Source organism: Python bivittatus, unplaced genomic scaffold (assembly GCF_059951505.1).
Source record: "Python bivittatus isolate LINGU-HERP-01145 unplaced genomic scaffold, Pbiv_v1 ctg000220_np1212, whole genome shotgun sequence".
In the NCBI taxonomy this organism is placed as follows: Eukaryota; Metazoa; Chordata; class Lepidosauria; order Squamata; family Pythonidae; genus Python; species Python bivittatus.
The window spans coordinates 22,912,189-22,930,053 of NW_028277048.1; the positions used below are offsets into that span (position 1 = coordinate 22,912,189).

A 17,865-nucleotide genomic window follows, 5' to 3' on the forward strand; every position below is an offset into this window, starting at 1 on the left:
TTGCAGCTGGCACTTGTCACATGGCTGGCTGGAGCCTGGGGTGAGGGGCTAGGCCTTCCCTATTCATTTGCAGACGCTAACCCACTCTGCGGAAGGACACTCCTCACACTGCACATGGCAGCACCAATGGAAACGACACTGGCAACGCTGAGCTCGCACCTCCTGCAGCATGTTGTGGCCCCGCCCGCAGCACAGGCTGCTACAGCCATCCGGCCGCGGGCTGCTTTTGACGCAAGGGCGACCGTGGGTGCCTGAGGAACCTAGGCTCGGATCAGGCTCGCAGAAATCAGGGGAGGGTTCGTAGAAGATGAGGTGCTTGGCCAGGTGGGAGCTGTGGAGGCGTGGCCGGAACGCTCCCGAGTTGCTGTTGTCCGGCCGCAAGAGTATGGCCTGGTCCATTCGGTCCCGTAAGCTGGAACCCACGTGGCGGAAATCAGGGGCTGCTAACCAACACGTCCGGAACTGGCAGCTCCCTGAGGGGCCATGACATTTACACCTGCGCTTACCCAGTTCTGACACCACCTGCCAAGGGAGACCAGAAGGAAGGGTTAGCTATAGAAAAAGGTTGGCACCCGCCGCTTCTTTTGATCCCCCCACGGAGTCGGACTGTGAAGTGAAATGCATGGTGCCCATGGAAAAGGATGAGAGGTGCTGACTGAAATTTACCTCTTTTCTTCAGAGAATTCAGAGTCAGCATGTATTTGATAGACTTTGTTTATCATGCCAATCCATTCTTAAGCCATGCACTTACGTAAGGCTAAGAAAGCAGCAGCCAAGTATGTTGGAAGTTTTATCCCAGCTTTCTTCAGTCAACAGAGCAGGCCTTTCTTTTTTTCAGTCTGGAATGTCCCACAATTCCCCCACCTTTCTAGTTGAGTTCCCAATACCAAAGTACTACACAGTGCATTTGGAAAGTATCCAGACCCCCTTCACTTTTTTCAATTTTGTTATGTTGCAGCCTGATACTACAATCGTTCACATTCATTTTTTTTCTCATTAATCTACACTCAGTACCCCATAATGACAAAGTGAAAACAGAATTTTAGAAAAAAATGAATGTGAATGATAGTATCAGGCTGCAACATAACAAAATTGAAAAAGTGAAGGGGGTCTGAATACTTTCCGAATGCATGGTATATACTCACATATAAGCCCATCCATGGATAAGCCAACCCTCAAATTTTTAACCAAAATACCATGAAAAATGCTCTACCCATGGATAAGCCAACCCTCAAAATGTTGGTATGTGTTAATTTTCACAATCAACATTGTTGGGTAATCCACAGATTATCTATTTTTCATGGTATTTTGGTTAAAAATTTGAGGGTCAGCTTAAGCATGGATGGGCTTATCTGTGAGTATATATACAGGTGAAACTCGAAAAATTAGAATATCTTGCAAATGTTCATTTATGTCAGTAAGGCAACTCAAAAGGTGAAACCAATATATAAGATAGACGCATTACATGCAAAGCGAGATATGTCAAGCCTTACTTTGGTACAATTGTGATGATTATGGCGTACAGCTTATGAAAACTCCAAATTCACAATCTCAGAAAATTAGAATATTACATGACATCAATAACACAAGGATTGGAAATAGAACAATACTGGACCTCTGCAAAGTATAAGCATGCATATGTACTCGGTTTGGGCCCCTTTTGCAGCAATGACTGCCGCAATGCGGCGTGGCATGGATGCTATCAGCCTGTGGCACTGCTGAGGTGTTATGGAAGACCAGGATGCTTCAATAGCGGTCTTCAGCTCCGCTGCATTGTTTGGTCTCATGTCCCTCATCTTTCTCTTGGCAATGCTCCATAGATTCTCTATGGGGTTCAGGTCAGGTGAGTTTGCTGGCCAATCAAGCACAGTAATCCCATGGTCATTGAACCAGGTTTTGGTACTTTTGGCAGTGTGGGCAGGTGCCAAGTCCTGCTGGAAAATGAAGTCAGCATCCCCATAAAGCTCGTCTGCGGAAGGAAGCATGAAGTGCTTCAAAATCTCCTGGTAGACGGCTGCGTTGACCCTGGACTTAATGAAGCACAGTGGACCAATACCAGCAGATGACATGGCTCCCCAAATCAACACAGACTGTGGAAACTTCACACTGGACTTCAAGCATTGTGCATTGTGTGCCTCTCCATTCTTCCTCCAGACTCTGGGTCCTTGGTTCCCAAATGAGATGCAAATGTTGTTCTCATCAGAAAAGAGGACTTTGGACCACTGGGCAACAGACCAGTTCTTTTTTTCTGTAGCCCAGGTAAGACCCTTCTGACGTTGTTTGTTGTTCAGGAGCGGCTTGACAAGAGGAATACGACATTTGAAGCCCATGTCCAGGATCCGTCTGTGTGTGGTGGCTCTTGATGCACTAACTCCAGCCTCAGTCCACTCCATGTGAAAGTCCCCAACACTTTTGAATGGCCTTTTCCTGACAATCCTCTCCAGGCTGCGGTCATCCCTGCTGCTTGTGCACCTTTTTCTGCCACACTTTGCCCTTCCACATAACCTTCTATTAATGTGCTTTGATACAGTGCTTTGGGAACATCCAACTTCTTTTGCAATTACCTTTTGGGGCTTTCCCTCCTTATGGAGGGTGTCAATGATGGTTTTCTGCACAACTGTCAGGTCAGCAGTCTTTCCCATGCTTGTGATTCCTACTGAACCAGCCTGAGAGACCATTTAAAGGTTCAGGAACCCTTTGCAGGTGTTATGGATTCATTAGCTGATTAGAGTGGGACACTTTGAGCCTAGAATATTGAACCTTTTCACACTATTCTAATTTTCTGAGATTGTGAATTTGGGGTTTTCATAAGCTGTACACCATAATCATCACAATTATACCAAAGTAAGGCTTGACATATCTCGCTTTGCATGTAATGCGTCTATCTCATATATTGGTTTCACCTTTTGAGTTGCCATACTGACATAAATGAACATTTGCACGATATTCTAATTTTTCGAGTTTCACCTGTAGGATCTAAGGGTACTTTTAAAAAGTATTATGGTGTATACTCACAGATAACTGCATCCGCAGATAAGCTGAACCCAATTTTTTGGGTGTGTTTAGGCACCTAAAATTCTTGATTTATTTGTGAGTATGTACCATAACCTATTTATGTGCAACACAAATACAATACAATGGTTGCTTAATGTCTGATCATGCCCCAAGAATTACAGTTTCCAGATACGAGTCCATATAAGCAGCGACCCATAGCTGTTTCAGAGTACTTGCAATATATAGTTTTCACATAGACATGCATGCCACCTGCCTCTCCAACTTTTTAGAGGTTTTTGAGAGTGCCAACCACAGGCATGTGGATATAGCTGACCATGTCAACACTGTATACTTGGATTTTCAAAAAGCCCTTGAGAAATTTTCTTTTCAAAGCTTCTTGAGTAAACTTAGTATCAAGGGATAAGAGGATCTATCCTTTAAGAACTTCTAACTGGTTAAAAAATAGTGAAAAGTAGGACTAAATGGGCAATTTTCTCAATGGGGGAAGAAGTGGAGTCCCACAAGGATCTTTATAAACAGTCTTGAGAGATAAGCAATGAGCTGGTCAAGTTTATGGATGACACTGAAGTAAAATCTAGACGGGATTGTGATGAGCTCCAGAAGGATCTCTTTTAGCTGGGTGAATGGCCAGCCAAATAGCAAATGGAATTTAATTTAAATGAGTGTTAAGTGATACATGTTGGAACAAACCCCCTTAATTTCACATTTATGCTGATGGGCTTTGAGCTGTCTATAACCAACCAAGAAAATTATCTTGGGGTTGTAGTGGGTAGCTCAATGAAGGTGTTGACTACTCAGTGTAGAAAAGACAAATTTCATGTTAGGGATTATTAGAAAAGAGACAGAAAATAAAAAAGCTAACCCTGTGATAGCCTTCTGTGCAGTAAATGTATGGTACATACACATCTAGAGTGTGCTGTGTATAGTTCTCTGTTGCCACATTTGGGGAAAAAATCTAACAGAACTGGAAAAAGTACATAAGAGGAGGACTTAAATGATCAGAGGAATCAATTCAAACATCTTCTCTATGAGGAAGAACACTAGTCTTTTCCAAACTCTTGGAAAACTAAACTTTTCCAAACTTTGGGAAGAAGGCAGCAGAAGAGGGATATAACTGAGATGAATAAAAATATGCATGGCATAATGAAAATGGACAGGGGGAAGTTCTTCACCTTGTCTCAAAATGCTACAACCGGAGCCATCCTATAATGTTGATGAAAAGATTTAAAACAGACATCAGAAAGCACATAATGAACAATGAACCTGAGTAATTCATTGCCACAAGACATGGCGATGACCACTTGCTTTGGTGACTTGTAAAGGGTCCTGGATAAATTCATGAAGGACAGGTCTATCCAAGGCTATTGCTCTTGGAGATCCAACATTCCCTCTGCCGCATGACTCCAAAGACCAGATGCAGGGAAACAATGGCAGGAGAGGGGCATGCTTCCACCTCCTGCTGGAGAGTACCCCTAGAGGCATGTCCCACATGCACCCTCCAAAATCATGGGCAAGGGTGCATTTCAGTTTACATTCTGAAACCTGTTTTATCTCTGTGCCAAGTCCTACCCATTACAACCCCTAGTACTTATAAAGCATCTATAAGGAAGATCAGAACAAATCTGGAAAGGATTCTACAGTAGAATATATTCTCAGATGGGCTTCAAATAAACCCACATTCATGGTTTTAGAAAATAATTGGTTTTCCAGTTTTCTTGCTTGAATTTTTAGAACGTTCCGATTTTGGATGATGATGTAATTAGGCAACTTTTTAAGGAGATCTATAAACTTGTTCCCAAATTTCTTATTATCAAGAGTGTCACTGTCTGAATCAATATAAGCACAGTTCACTCTTACATATGAGAAAGTTTCATTTAGAGGAGCCAAGCAATTGTATTTCTATTGGATCGGCTGTTCCAAGCATACCGCCCGGTTAAGAGAAGCAAGTTCCACCAGAGGTTCGTGCAAAGGAAGAAAATCCTAATGCACCTCACAGGGTTGTTGTTGTGAGGAGAAAAAGGAGGAGGAAGGAGCATTATGTATCTTCGCCGCCTTGAGTTATTTATAACAAATAATAAAGGCGGGATAAAAATCTAATACGTAAATAAAATAAATACTGGGAATAAAGGGCAGAAATAATTCTGCTGTGTCTCTACATCTAATGTAGAGATATAGTAGAATTATTGAAGCACAATTAAAATGGTAAATCATGCAGAAACAGAGCAGGCACCCTCCTCTGAGAGTAGGTTGTTTGAATGTGTTTCTCTTGCGCACCACAGTGTCTCAACACACCGTTTGGGAAAAGGGGTGTAAGAATCGAATTTGGTTGAGCCACGTTTAGTATTATCAACTTGTACATTCTCAAACTTGTCTCCTCCACAGCCATGACAGCTAAAGATTAGCAATAAACATTTAAAAAACCATGAATCCTGAGAATCTCAGCTACTGTGCCAGATATCAGAGTATGTACATTAACTGTTACTAACACCAGGTAATGCAAGTAAAATTCTTGTTTTGTGAGTATGTACCATAACCTATTTATGTGCAACACAAATACAATACAACGGTTGCTTAATGTCTGATCATGCCCCAAGAATTACAGTTTCCAGATACGAGTCCATATAAGCAGCGACCCATAGCTGTTTCAGAGTACTTGCAATATATATTTTTCACATAGACATGCATGCCACCTGCCTCTCCAACCTTTTAGAGGCTTTTGAGAGTGCCAACCACAGGCATGTGGATATACCAATACAATTTGTCTCCATGATCGCTCTTTTGCAGAGTTTTCATTATGCCACATATTACTGAGTACTTCCATCCTCCAAAATTCTGCCCAAGACTCACTCCTTACCTTCCTGCCCACACGATGACTGTGTAGCTGCATCCGTGCATGGGCATCACGGGGTTTTCTTCGTGGGTCCAAAAAATGCCGGGCAAATCTCTGGGCATACTCGAAATCTGCACTGCAGCCTCCCCATTCCCAGGTGTCCTGTGGGCTGGGCTCCCCCCATAACGAGGATGGCATAGGGGGCAGGCTCTTGCCCCGGCTTAGAGACTGCAGCTGGCTGAGTTTCAGCTTCTGGTTCTCCGTGCCTTGCCTGGCACAGCCACAGCTCTGTAGCTCCCCAAGGCTACACGCAGTTGCCACGGCATGGGTCACGCCGGCTGCCAGCAAGGAGAAGACAAAGGCGCTTTCCCGAAAGCCTAAGAAGACAACACAGGGAAAGGTAGGAAGTTTGCTAGAGGCTCAAGCCGAGAAGTCTTTGCATAAAGAAACACATGTTCAAGGTGAAGTTGAGCTTTGGACATTTAGGTACAAGATCACTAGGGCTCAATGTTTCCCTTACTCCCACCACAATCCCTTGAAATTAGGACTACTCTGTCCACTCTACATCATCCTCATACTTGAATCCAGACCTGAGATGACCCTGATTTGCAGTTGAGGAAAGCTGGATTCTCATCCTGCCATCAAATTAAGCACTTCTGCACATATAGTAGCTAATAAATCAACTGAAATAAAGCTGTGGGTGGTCTTTGAAAATCTACCCTAAAACAATTTATCTTCACAGCATGGATGAATTGTCACAGCTTGCTTCCCTAAAGAACTTCTGGATCTTCCTGCCTCACTAATGCACTCATCCCAGGATTCCCTTGGGAGAAACAATTACTACTTAGTTAATTCACAGCCTAAATATGCCCTTATGTAAGCTGATGCACTGCCTCCAGATATGTTGGATCACACACACAACTGTTGGGCAGGTTGAGAATTATGGAATTGCAATTCAACATGTCTGGAAAGCATCAGGTTGAGAAACATGAGCATTCACACTTATACTCATTGTGTTGAATTCAATAGGACTGGCAAGCACCCCACATGCCTAGAGCTGGTATTTTACTTCTTGACTGCATCGTTTCTAAACTGACACCGACTTGCTTAATAATGTAGATTAGCCTTCTCCTTCACCATGATACCATCTAGTCCCCGAACCTATTAGGTATTTCCTCCTTGATCCATACTTCCCATCGTTAGTCAGTCTGATGCTTCTCCTATCTCTGGGAACTCAGATGAGCCTCACCAAATTCATGACACATCAAGCAGCAGCTGACACATCAAGCAGCGGCTCAGCCCAGGTGCTTGGGTTGGAGCTTGCTCCAGCTCTTGCCTGCCCAGAGGCCTTGCTTTGAACTTGGGTTTAAATTTAGAACCGGCTCCTTCAAAGCTCAATTAATAAAAGAGATCCAAAGGACAAAAGAAAAGAGCTGCCTGCCAATTTGCCTCTGGAGTCAGGTGTTGGCCACTCTAACACAACCAAGGCAAGAGGCCTGGGTGAGGCAGCACCTGGGAAGAAAGGCAGGGGCGTAAAGAAGGGCAGCCGTGACCAGGCAGGCTTAGTAAAATGCTCTCAGCTGCTCCCTCCACCTGGGAGATGACTCTTGCTGCCATGCCACCCACAGAACTGGCAAAGGAGAGGCATCAGAATCAGTGGTATTCGCTGCTCCCAGTTGTTGCTCCAGCTAGGTAGGAAAGGGAGCAGAAGCAAAGGGCAGTGGCTGCTTTTGGCGGGATGGCTATTGCTGATACCCATTCAAGTCAGGAATCCATCATCAGGGGAGTCATTCCCAGCCCCAGTTTTGATCAAGGAATCTTCTACAAATTATCCCTCTTCTGAATATTGTGCCCAACCAGTTATTCTCAGGTTTGCCCATCCCTTAAAAGGATGGACAAACTTTGGCCCTCCAAATGTTACTAAACTTCAACTCCCAGCATTCCTAATGTCTAGCTAATGGTGAGGGATGCTAGGAGCTGCAGTTCAGCAACTTCTCAAGGGCCAAGGATCCTCCCTCTGCAGCCCAGATACGGGAACAGAGGAAGGAGCTAGAACACAATCTGCCTTTGAACAGAAATAGCTGGAGAACAGCTGGAATGGTAGTGTTGATGAGAGTGAGCCAACCAAGGAGGCCCAGACTTATCAGCAGGTCATGGATCCTTAGTGAGGCAAGGAGAAGGAACAACTGGTGGCAGCTGTTCCTGCTCCTTCTTGGTAGGAGTTAGCAACAAGCCATCTTGAGATGATGGGGCAAAGATGCTAATTGTTGACAGCAGCCCTACAGGAATTAAGTTCTACCCCTACATCCTTACCTGCTCTTCTTCCTGGTGCAACTCATGTTACTTTCAATCTGAAAATAACTGGCTGGATAGAAATGTATAACGAAGGGAGAATTCACATCAGATAGCTTAGACTAGCACTCCCAACCTGGTGCTTTTCAGATGTATTGGACCTAAACTCTCATAACTCTTACCCAGGCCTCAAGAAGCCTTGGCTTCTAGCCCACAGATTTCAGTCAGTTTGTGGCAGAAGGATACACAATTAAGTTTGCATACTGCCCTCTTGAAATGAGCCCTTTATCTCAGTGATTCTCAGACTTTGGATAATTGGAATACTCTATTTGGTTTCAACATTCAAACTGGATAGGTTAATCAGGAATGGCACCTCAAGGCCCAGCTGACCATAACCAGTTTTCAGCTTCCAGAGAACATCTAAACTGTGTTGACAAATCAACAGTTTTCAAGAGCACAATTTTCCCAGGCTTTTTTTGGGGGGGGGGGCAAAATCAGAAATGAAATTGGTGCCCTAAGCCCACTAAGGCATCTGATTTGCTCTGTACCCTTCCTGTACCAGCCATAAAAAAACAAAATGAGGATAAAACATTTGGCCCCATGCGCTCCAATGTTTGGCAACCCCAAATTGCAAGCCCTGGAAGGTCCCCCCCAATTCTTTTAAGTGCTACCCCTAATCCCAAAATACAGGGAAGCTGTTTGAAGGGGCCATTAATAGAGTTGGCAGCAATGCAGAGATGCAACAAGGTCTGTGAAGCGGTAAGTCTTACTATAGAGTCATTCTCTGGACCCTGTAGCCCTTCTTCAGTCCCCGCATTTCCAAGGCACAGAAAGTCCTTCTTTGCCTTCAACTCCATGTTCCCTTTTTACAGCAAGGGATTACCCTGCCCAACTCAGTGTTTTGCATGCAATACCCATAGTGACATTTTAAAAATAACCCAGGAGAGGTGATTGAAAACTAGTGTTTTTAAATTACAAGGATACATTTATGATTCTTGCTCTCACATTACTTTCCAGGCGCAGAAGCTCCTGAGCCACGTCCATTTCTCTCGCTAGCCCTGCACTATCCCTTTACATTTCTGATGGCCTGCAACAAGTCTTCATGGAACAAATCCAAACTTGTAAGCAATTTATATTTGAGCTCTTTAAGGAGCCATTTGAGCAAAGAAAGGGCCTTACCCCAAGAGGCTTACTAGCTAAATTTAGACAAGCTAGACCTGAAACAAAATGCTGCAGATCCCTTTTCTACACACACAAGTCCACAGGCATGGTTTTGCCATACCTTCCTTCAGGATGCTTGCATTTACATTTTTAATATAGTTCTATTCATGGCAAGTTGCCAAGTATGCTGACATTCCTCCTTGTTTCTCAGTAATCCCATGTTACTTCATTTCTGTGGGCACCGGGTTAGTGGGGATGGAGGGGGCACCACGGACAGTGAGAGATGAACCAACTCCTAATTTTACTGCCCACCAACCCCAACGAAAGGGGAGTGAAATCTCAACCCCAGCCCCAGCACTTTCTCCCACTTAATCCTCTTCACCTCTCTTCAGAATGGCGCTGTTAAGCAGCACGGTGCCCCCGTTGCTCAGGTCGGAACAATCCCAGCGCCTCTCTTGCAGCTGGTGCTGGCACTCGTGGAGGGCAAGGTGGATGCCTTGCAAGGCTGAAGCCATCGCTTCTGGGCTGCGTACACAGAGTCCAAATTGGCGCCGGGTCAACCAGGGCAGGGTCATGCACATGGCGTTGGCGTTCAGGACAGATTCTGCCAGCACCTTGGGCCCCAAGGAACCCTGGCCCAGCATCCTAAAAGGGAGAGAAAAAGAAAAATGGAATCTTGACTTGAGAGGAAAGAGATGAAAAGAAAAGAGAAAACAGGCAGTAAATGCCTTATTGCCTGATCCCAGAGCAAGAATGACTTAGGCTTAGGAACAATAGGAGAGAGAGAGAAAGAATAGACTCAATTTGCATACCCCTAATTGTAGTATCACCATGCTCTGGTAACCACTTTTTTACCCCCTGACCTAAGACAGAGCTAAGGTGGTTTGAAGTCATCTTTAGTTGATCTAGTTTCAAAGTAGTGTTTTCCCTCTTCTCCTGAAACCATTTTGGCCACTGATAGAATCTAACATGATTCATCACTAGTGTGGTTGTGGATGCAGACAGTGGTGGGATCTGCCGAGGTCTTATCAGCCTGTTTAGGTTGCTGCCGTCACAGCTCAGGTTGCTGAAAACTGCCCTCGATACAGTAGCCACTTTGGGTTAGGTTGCAGGAAAGAACCAATACCTGGCCTCCACCATCTAGGCCAGTGTTTTTCAACCTTGGCAACTTTAAGATGGGTGGACTTCAGCTCCCAGAATTCCCCAGCCAGAATTCTGGGGGTTGAAGTCTACACATCTTAAAGTTGCCATGGTTGAAAAACATTGGCCTAGACACCCGGCTGCTCACATAAGGGTTGAGCAACACTTTCCAAAAATCTAACCAGCACCCTCTGAAAGTCTTACGTATGCTCCTTGTAGGCAGGGCTCTAGCACTCTTTTGAAAGGCCTATTTTTTTAAACATGGGTTTAGCCTTCTTTTGGAGCAGCTACAGATTTGTGTTTAAAAATGAGGACTAATGCTCTCAAGGATTTATGCTGTGAAAAGAAGCAGGGTTCTGCTAGCTGTGTGTTACTGCTTCTGCCACATTACAGATTCTTTCAGGCTTCTGCCAACAAGGAGTTCCATATGGCTGTTCTTATTACTATGTTAATCACTTGAGGCTTGGAATGGCACAGTTTTGCCTGCTCTGCTCTGCTACCATGGCTGTTCATGACCCACTTCCAGCTGCTGCTAGCCATGGGAACAAAACTGGATTAGCTGCCAGCACTGGAACTCCACTGCAGTGCTAGTTGGGGATGAAGGCAGCTCATTATCAGCTTCCCCCCTGCTTTACCCTGGGCCCTTCTGCTGCACCCATGGACACATGTTTAGCTCTCTTTCAGAAGAGTGCTAGGCCTGCGTTCAGAATTAGTCCAACAGGTCAGAGACTCTACACTTGGGGCCTGACATCCACCTGATGGTCTGACAGGTGGATAAATGCACTCTCCCAAACACTCACCGACACTCACCCAACTATATCCCACCCATATAAGGGAGTGTGATTGGTGTCTGTTGCCCTACCAGCAAGTGATGCTTGGTGGGAAGTGAAAACGAAGCTGGAGGACTCCACCAATCACATTCCTTTACTACTCCCACACTGGAACTGTAAGGACAGCACCAGTTGCCATCCTTGTTACTGAGAAAGAATAGGGTTCAACCACCTGGGCAGGTACATTCTGCTGGCGTACTTTTCTACCAGAGCCGTAACTGGTGAATGGTACTTTGATACAGTCATTTGGCTGTGTCCAACTAAGGGCCAGTCACTGGTTGAGCAAAATCATTCCTAACCATCAGACCAGGGAACACACCAGAATAGTTGTGATCAGCTATAATATCCCAAAGAGCTGGTAACAGCAGCTTACTGCGCTACTCCTTTTTATTAGAGGATGTTTAAATGTATTATAAATAGTCTAACCCAGCAGGAAATGGTAGCGGCTCTCTGGTTTAAATACCAAGCAAGAGGGAGAGGCTTGCGAATCAAGGGAAGGCTTGCAAGTAAAGTCTGTAACCTGCCACCCCAAATGATGGAGCAACACCAATTCTGCCTCTTTTCCTAGGCACCAACGTTCTTTCTTTTCCACGTATTTTCACCAAATTCAGACGGGAGGTATATTCTCCACTTCCAGGTGAGAACTGAAGAAAGGGGTTGAATTGTTCTGAAACTCCAGAGTCCACTGGAGTTGGGCACCCAAAAAATTTAAATAAATAAATATTTTCCTCTCCTCTGCTCATTAGCCGTCTCTGCTCCCTGAGACAGAAGAGGACCCAGTTATCCTGGCCGCCAACCCTGGCTCCACTACAAAGCCTTCTAGATTTCCTTATATTCTCCCAGAGGGCAGGAGGCAAAAGGATGGGGGGGGGGGTGGAGGGGGAGAAGATAGGGAATGAGAAATCAGAAATCCTGCATTTTAATTTTTACTCCACAGGCCTCACTCCCCACACAGAGCCAGGCTAAGTGCATTTTATCAGACACACGTGCCGAGTTGTGCAAAAGCCTTCTGGCCATCCAGCCAGGCTCCACCACCTAAGGGAGAGGGCTGCACCTGGGTGGTTGAGTTTGCAGGGGGAAATTCCCTGCCTGGCCCCCCTCTGGCACTAGATAAAAGCAAGGTTGGAGATCAAAAGTATCCCCCTGAGGCTCAGCACCCAAAATGGGGGAGGGGGAGTGGAAGGATGTTCCCATGACAAAAGGCAGCGCCCCTCCCAGATCTAAAGCAGGGTGTCTCTGCAGCAACAGGGAGAGAAGCAGGAGCAGCCCAGGCAGTGGGAGACACAGACATGTGAATGTGGGAAAAGGGAATGGAGCCAACTTCCCTGATGAGAAGAGGCCACCACAGCAGCCACCCAATGGAGACAGGACATCCTCATAGCAATTAGATGTATAGCCTTAACAATTCCTCCATGGCCACTTATTGTCATCACATACACCCTTCTAGGAAAGTATCCCACACGAACAACAAATGCTCTCCTGTAAGATACCTAGAGAGGAATTCTCCTGAAGACCAAGCACTGCCTTAATCCTTCTCACTTGACCAAACCATCCCTCCCAAAAGGAGCTTTTCACTCAGGACAGGAATATGGATGCAGAACATGCCACATCTGTGACCCCATGCAGACCAGCAGTGCAAGAGAAGCAGCGTTCAGAAAGCGAGGTTGCATTCCTGGAGAGTAAACTCCATTAAGCAGTGGGATTTACCCTTCAGGAAGCAGACCTGTGTTGAAGACTGCAGTCTTACAGTTCATCTGCTTGGGGATAAGCCCCGTTTGAATCCCGTGGAACTTGCGCCTGAGCGAACAAGCTGAGGACTATGCTGTAACTGGCTCATCATGAACTACGGTGGCCACTCATAAGCGAGAGCTAACTTCCCCAGGGATTTCACGATCACATGATAAATTATGGGAGTGGTGTGATTGCTTCTATTTTCTCTCTGGGAGAATGGAAAACTTCCACTCCTAGTATTGTGTATTAGGGCTGTGCAGTGCACTAGATTTGATTCCAGAAAAAAAAGGGGGGGGCTTTGGAGCTTTCAGTCCTTGCATACATTAACTGAAGCCTACAGAAGTTGAAGCTGCAATGAACCTGTAAATCTCCAAAGGACTGCAGCACCTCTTTCTTCTCTGAAGCTGGGGGTGTCCTCAAAGCATCTACATGAGAAAAGTCCATCAGTTGAGGGCACAGCTTGTGTCCCAAAGCTGCATACAGACCCCCCAAACATTTCCTGAAATTCTACTTTTTAATGGGCAAAGAGAGAAAATGTTGCATATCAACTATATTTAAATTAAAGCAAATTTAATTTTGTCCCAGATCTACCCACTTTTGGGAGTGCAGCCCTTGGCATGCCATAAAAAGGCCAAGGGTGACCTTTGAATGGTTGAATAGCCTGAAACAGCAAAAAGGAATCACGCAGATTCCTATCCCTCCAATGCCCACTCACGCAGCCAGGCCAGTAGAGAACCTCCCAAATGCCACTGCACTTATCCACTTGCCTAGTCAGTCATCTGTGGCAAGCAGGTTACTTAGTGCACACATGGCTGCCTTATTCCTCATTCTCCCTGCTAATTTTAAAGCATCCTTTCCCAATTTGATGTCTTTGAAATGTGCAAGGCTTAGGCTACACTCCTCCCATTTGCAACCAGCCTGGTCAACAGGTTGGGAAAGAGGATCTTAAACAATGCTTTGTTTTCAAGTTTAGAAGGGAAACAGAAACTCCCATGCCACATCATTCCCAAACCTCACCACAGTTTAAAACAGGGAACATCCTGGTTTCTGTTCCACTCTGAGGCAGAAGTCTGCAAGAGGGAAAGAATGGTGTTTGCATCTTGAGTTATGGAACATTACATCAGGCCATTGATCCTTCTAGTCTACTGCGGTCACTGGGGTTAGCATTCTGGGGTCTCAGGCAGGGACCTTCTCCAATCCCCAGCCTGGCCATCTGAAATATTTTCACTAGATGTATTAAACCATTACAATAACTGGGCTTGTCAGGGATAATAAGAGTTTGAGTCCCATACATTGGGGTGGGGGGGCACTAGGGTAAGGAAGGCTCTACTAACGCTTAAACACAGGTAGAATGGAAAGATTCACAAAAACACCTGCCTTAGTGCTGGAGTACTGCTAATGGCAGCTGCCCATTTCAGCTTCATCCTAATTTCTGACTTCAGACGAGAAGTCAGTGAAAGGACATGTAAATCAGGTGATAGAAATACCCCCACTGTTGTTATACAGAAGACTATTACAGCATCTATTTTAGCCAACATGAGAATCACCCTTAACGATGGCTGTAGCATTTGCTTGCCAATAAAAAGATGAAGGAACACGACCTACAACTCTTGCCTACACTCAGCACCAATATCAACCATTCCCGGCTCACGTACATAATCAGAAACCTCTCCCGCCATTACCTTCTCTTTAGCCAACTTGACTTGAGTATAGAGGGACGTCCATAGCATGTTCAGAGGCTATCAGCTTATCTCAATGCGATCTTGAACAATGTAATGTTCAAGACCACATTTTGGGAGCCCTGCTTCCTACTTCCCCCAATTTACACTCTAACCCCAGAGCTCTCTGGCACTTAGGAATTGTGCTCATATTTAATCCAGAGCAGGGAAGGGGGAGGACAAAAGGGCATAACTGGGCTGAGACTGTAGCTGCAGAAGCTGTTCTCACCCCATTATTGACTGTGTGGAGATGGGGACAGGAAGGTGGGGAAGTGTGCTTAGGGTTGACAGCTCTCCTTTGGTACTCCCTGGCCACACAGCTCCTGCCCTGACCCCAAAGTTCTCCAAAATGACTTCAAAAATCGGCATCCTCTTGAGACTACCTGTTCCAGGATAAGCATCTCCATCTTCCACTCCCAACAGTCATATTACTCACCCTCTCCAAAGACAGAGGCAAGCAGCAAAAAGGCAAGTATTCACATGGGGGTTCCTTGGGGCCATGCTGAACTCTGCCTGGATGCGTTGGGTTTCTTCTCTAGTGTGGTTGGATGATGCCCTCTCCCTCATGTCCCTGCCAGGGAGAGATGGGGGTGAAGAATCTGCAAAAAGGAAAGCCAGTAGCCAGGTGGAAAGCAAGTTGTTTGGAGTCAGTGACGGAGTTCACATACAATATGTTAAATTAGGCCAGTGAGAGACCTGGTGGCCATATGTACGCAACACACTAAGCTGGGTTAGTTTTAACCTTCCATATGTTTTCTTGTGGCTTAGCATGTGGTGTGTTGGGTAAATTTAGTTTAGTCTGTGCAAATCAAGAAAAAGTTAACTCAGTTAAGGGTGTTATGTGTATAAGTGCAGCTGGTGTAGAGTAATGGAGAATGGACTGACTGGGACCAAGAATTAGGTTCACGTCTACAGTCAATCACGGAGCTCACCCCAGTCTACTCTGGAGAGTGTTATGAGGATAAAACAAGGAAAGACCTTCATGGGCACTTTTTTGAACTTCCAGAAGAAGGGGGATATGCATGTAAAAATTAAAAAAAATAACCTTTCCCAACAGTGACATTCTCTTATGGATTATTCTTGGATGATTGCAGTGGGGGACTGTTATATAATTGTATCTGAATATCTTATGGAGACTTGTTTTCAGGACATTTGCTGTAAATAGGAACTTTTCATAAACATGAAAATAAATAAAAAGAGGGCCCTTAAAGAACTAGTCCAGCCTCACCCTCCTGGATCGGATTCCCTCCATTTAAGCCAAATCATGGTTTCTACACAGCTTTCTACAAGCAATAGTAAATCATTATTATTGCTATTACTGTATTATTATCGACAGAAACTCCCTTCATTCATGCAACTCAAGCCGTGTCTGCTTCCTAGACTGGATATAGATTTATGAAGAAGAAAAAAGAACAAAACAGATACAGCCCTTCCCAACAGCTGAAAACAGAAGACCTTAAGAACCCAAGAACCAGAGGAGCCCAGCTGGGTCAGGCCAAGCCCCATCTTAGTCCAGCACTTTGCTTGTCACAATGGCCAACCAGATGCCCCTGAGATGTTCACAAGCAGAAAATGAAGAAGACATTGCTTCTTCTTTGAACCCTGCTGCAGCTAGTGTTTGGAGGCATGCTGACCCCAATCTAATGTGGCATCCCAAAACTATAGCCCTAAACACATGCACACCATCTATTCTTGAGTAAAGGCTACCGAACTTTTCTCTTGAATGAACTGGGGGTGACAATCAGAAATTCGGTAGATACCAATATCTGTACAGAGAGGTGCAACAATGGAGGAAAGTTTTACCGGCTGCATTTCTGCCTGTTCAAGCCTTATTAAAGACACAGGCGACCTGCCAGAAGACGACCAGAGAGGGTAAATAGGAATGCAACAGTGAACCCAGGCAGGAGCGCTACCTGTCGGATTTCCTCCTGTAAGGCTCCCGGAATCGCCGCTTTCCTCCAGGCACCTGATGCCCAATCCCTTTCCGGAGATTAAGCTGCAAAGCCTCTCCCCGAGACCCCGCAGGGTGGACCGACCTCCCTCCCAGAACGCCCCACTGAGCAGAACGGCCGGCGCGCTCCTCTTCCCGTTCCCTCGCAGGACCGTCCACGCACAAGCGTGCCACTGCCTCGCCAAGCTTACCGTCGCATCAGCCAACGGGACGCCCTCCCCTCTGGCCCGTGCCCCGGCCGATCCCTTTCTTCTCCTCCTCATCTACCTGCCCCTTCTCTCGCTCGCTCGCTCGCTCCGCAGCCACTAAAGCCTCGCCTGGGCGAGGTTTTCCCCTCCCCATCCGGGGGCAGCCGAAGCCGGGAAGCAGCTGTTCAATTCCTTCGGGTGCGGTTCCAGCGAAGTGCCCACACCCACGGGCGTGTACGCTGTCCCGCCGTGGTCCCACGGGCAGCGTTCGGCACCTCTATCCTCTCCAAGCGCAAAGCCGGGCGCGGAACCCCACACTTCCTGCCAACGACCTCTCTGCCCCTTGTCCCGAGTTGGGATCCCTTTGGGGTCAGTTTCCTCAGATCCGCTGGTCCTCATCAGCTCGCCTTCTGCCTGCCGCCTTTTCGCGCGCGGAGAGTTCTGCACGCTTCCTCCGCAGGCTTTCTCGTCCCTCATCTCTCACGTCTCAACTCGCCCGCTTACCTATTACACTCCGAATCCAAATGCTTCTCTTCGGCGCCGCTGCACGCTCATCCTCCGCTTTATGTCTCCGCTCCCCCTACCCGAAGTTGCTTCGCAGTTCCTCCTGCCTCAGGCGGCAGTCGCAGTCCCGTGCACGCGTGGGTCACCCAGGTTTTCCCCTCCCTCCGGAGAGCGGGGAGTCACACAGAGCCAGAGGAGGAAGGCGAGATCAAAAGGCCATCTAGTCTATCCCTCCCCCCACCGAGAGAGTTGCGACCCCCTCCCCTCCAAGCGGGCCACTAGTTGCCATTAAGGAAGCAAGGGGGGCTTTTCGCCGAAAGAGCGGCTTCGACGGCGGGTCTCCTTCGAGGGCAGCCTAGGATACGCCTCGTTCTTGCAGAAGTTCTGCCTCCCGCGTCCCGTGGGGAGGGGCTCAGGGAGGGGGCTTAAGTGCTCCCTCGCGGTCTCACGACACCCGCCGTTGGCAGAAACGGTCTCTGACAACCTGAAGTATAGAAGGATGATA

The 17,865-nt window shown here is 46.4% G+C and overlaps 1 protein-coding gene across 1 annotated transcript; it reads right to left on the reverse strand.

The window, feature by feature from the left end:
• WNT10B (Wnt family member 10B) lies at window positions 1-16,951 on the reverse strand. Its single transcript, XM_007426082.4, has 5 exons — window positions 16,860-16,951; window positions 15,154-15,316; window positions 9,681-9,943; window positions 5,870-6,222; window positions 1-522 (listed from the first exon to the last, which is right to left on the reverse strand). The coding sequence occupies exons 2-5, from the start codon at window positions 15,282-15,284 to the stop codon at window positions 64-66; spliced, it is 1,206 nt and encodes a 401-aa protein (XP_007426144.2). The 5' UTR covers window positions 15,285-15,316; window positions 16,860-16,951; the 3' UTR covers window positions 1-63.
• Window positions 16,952-17,865: the final 914 nt, after the last annotated feature.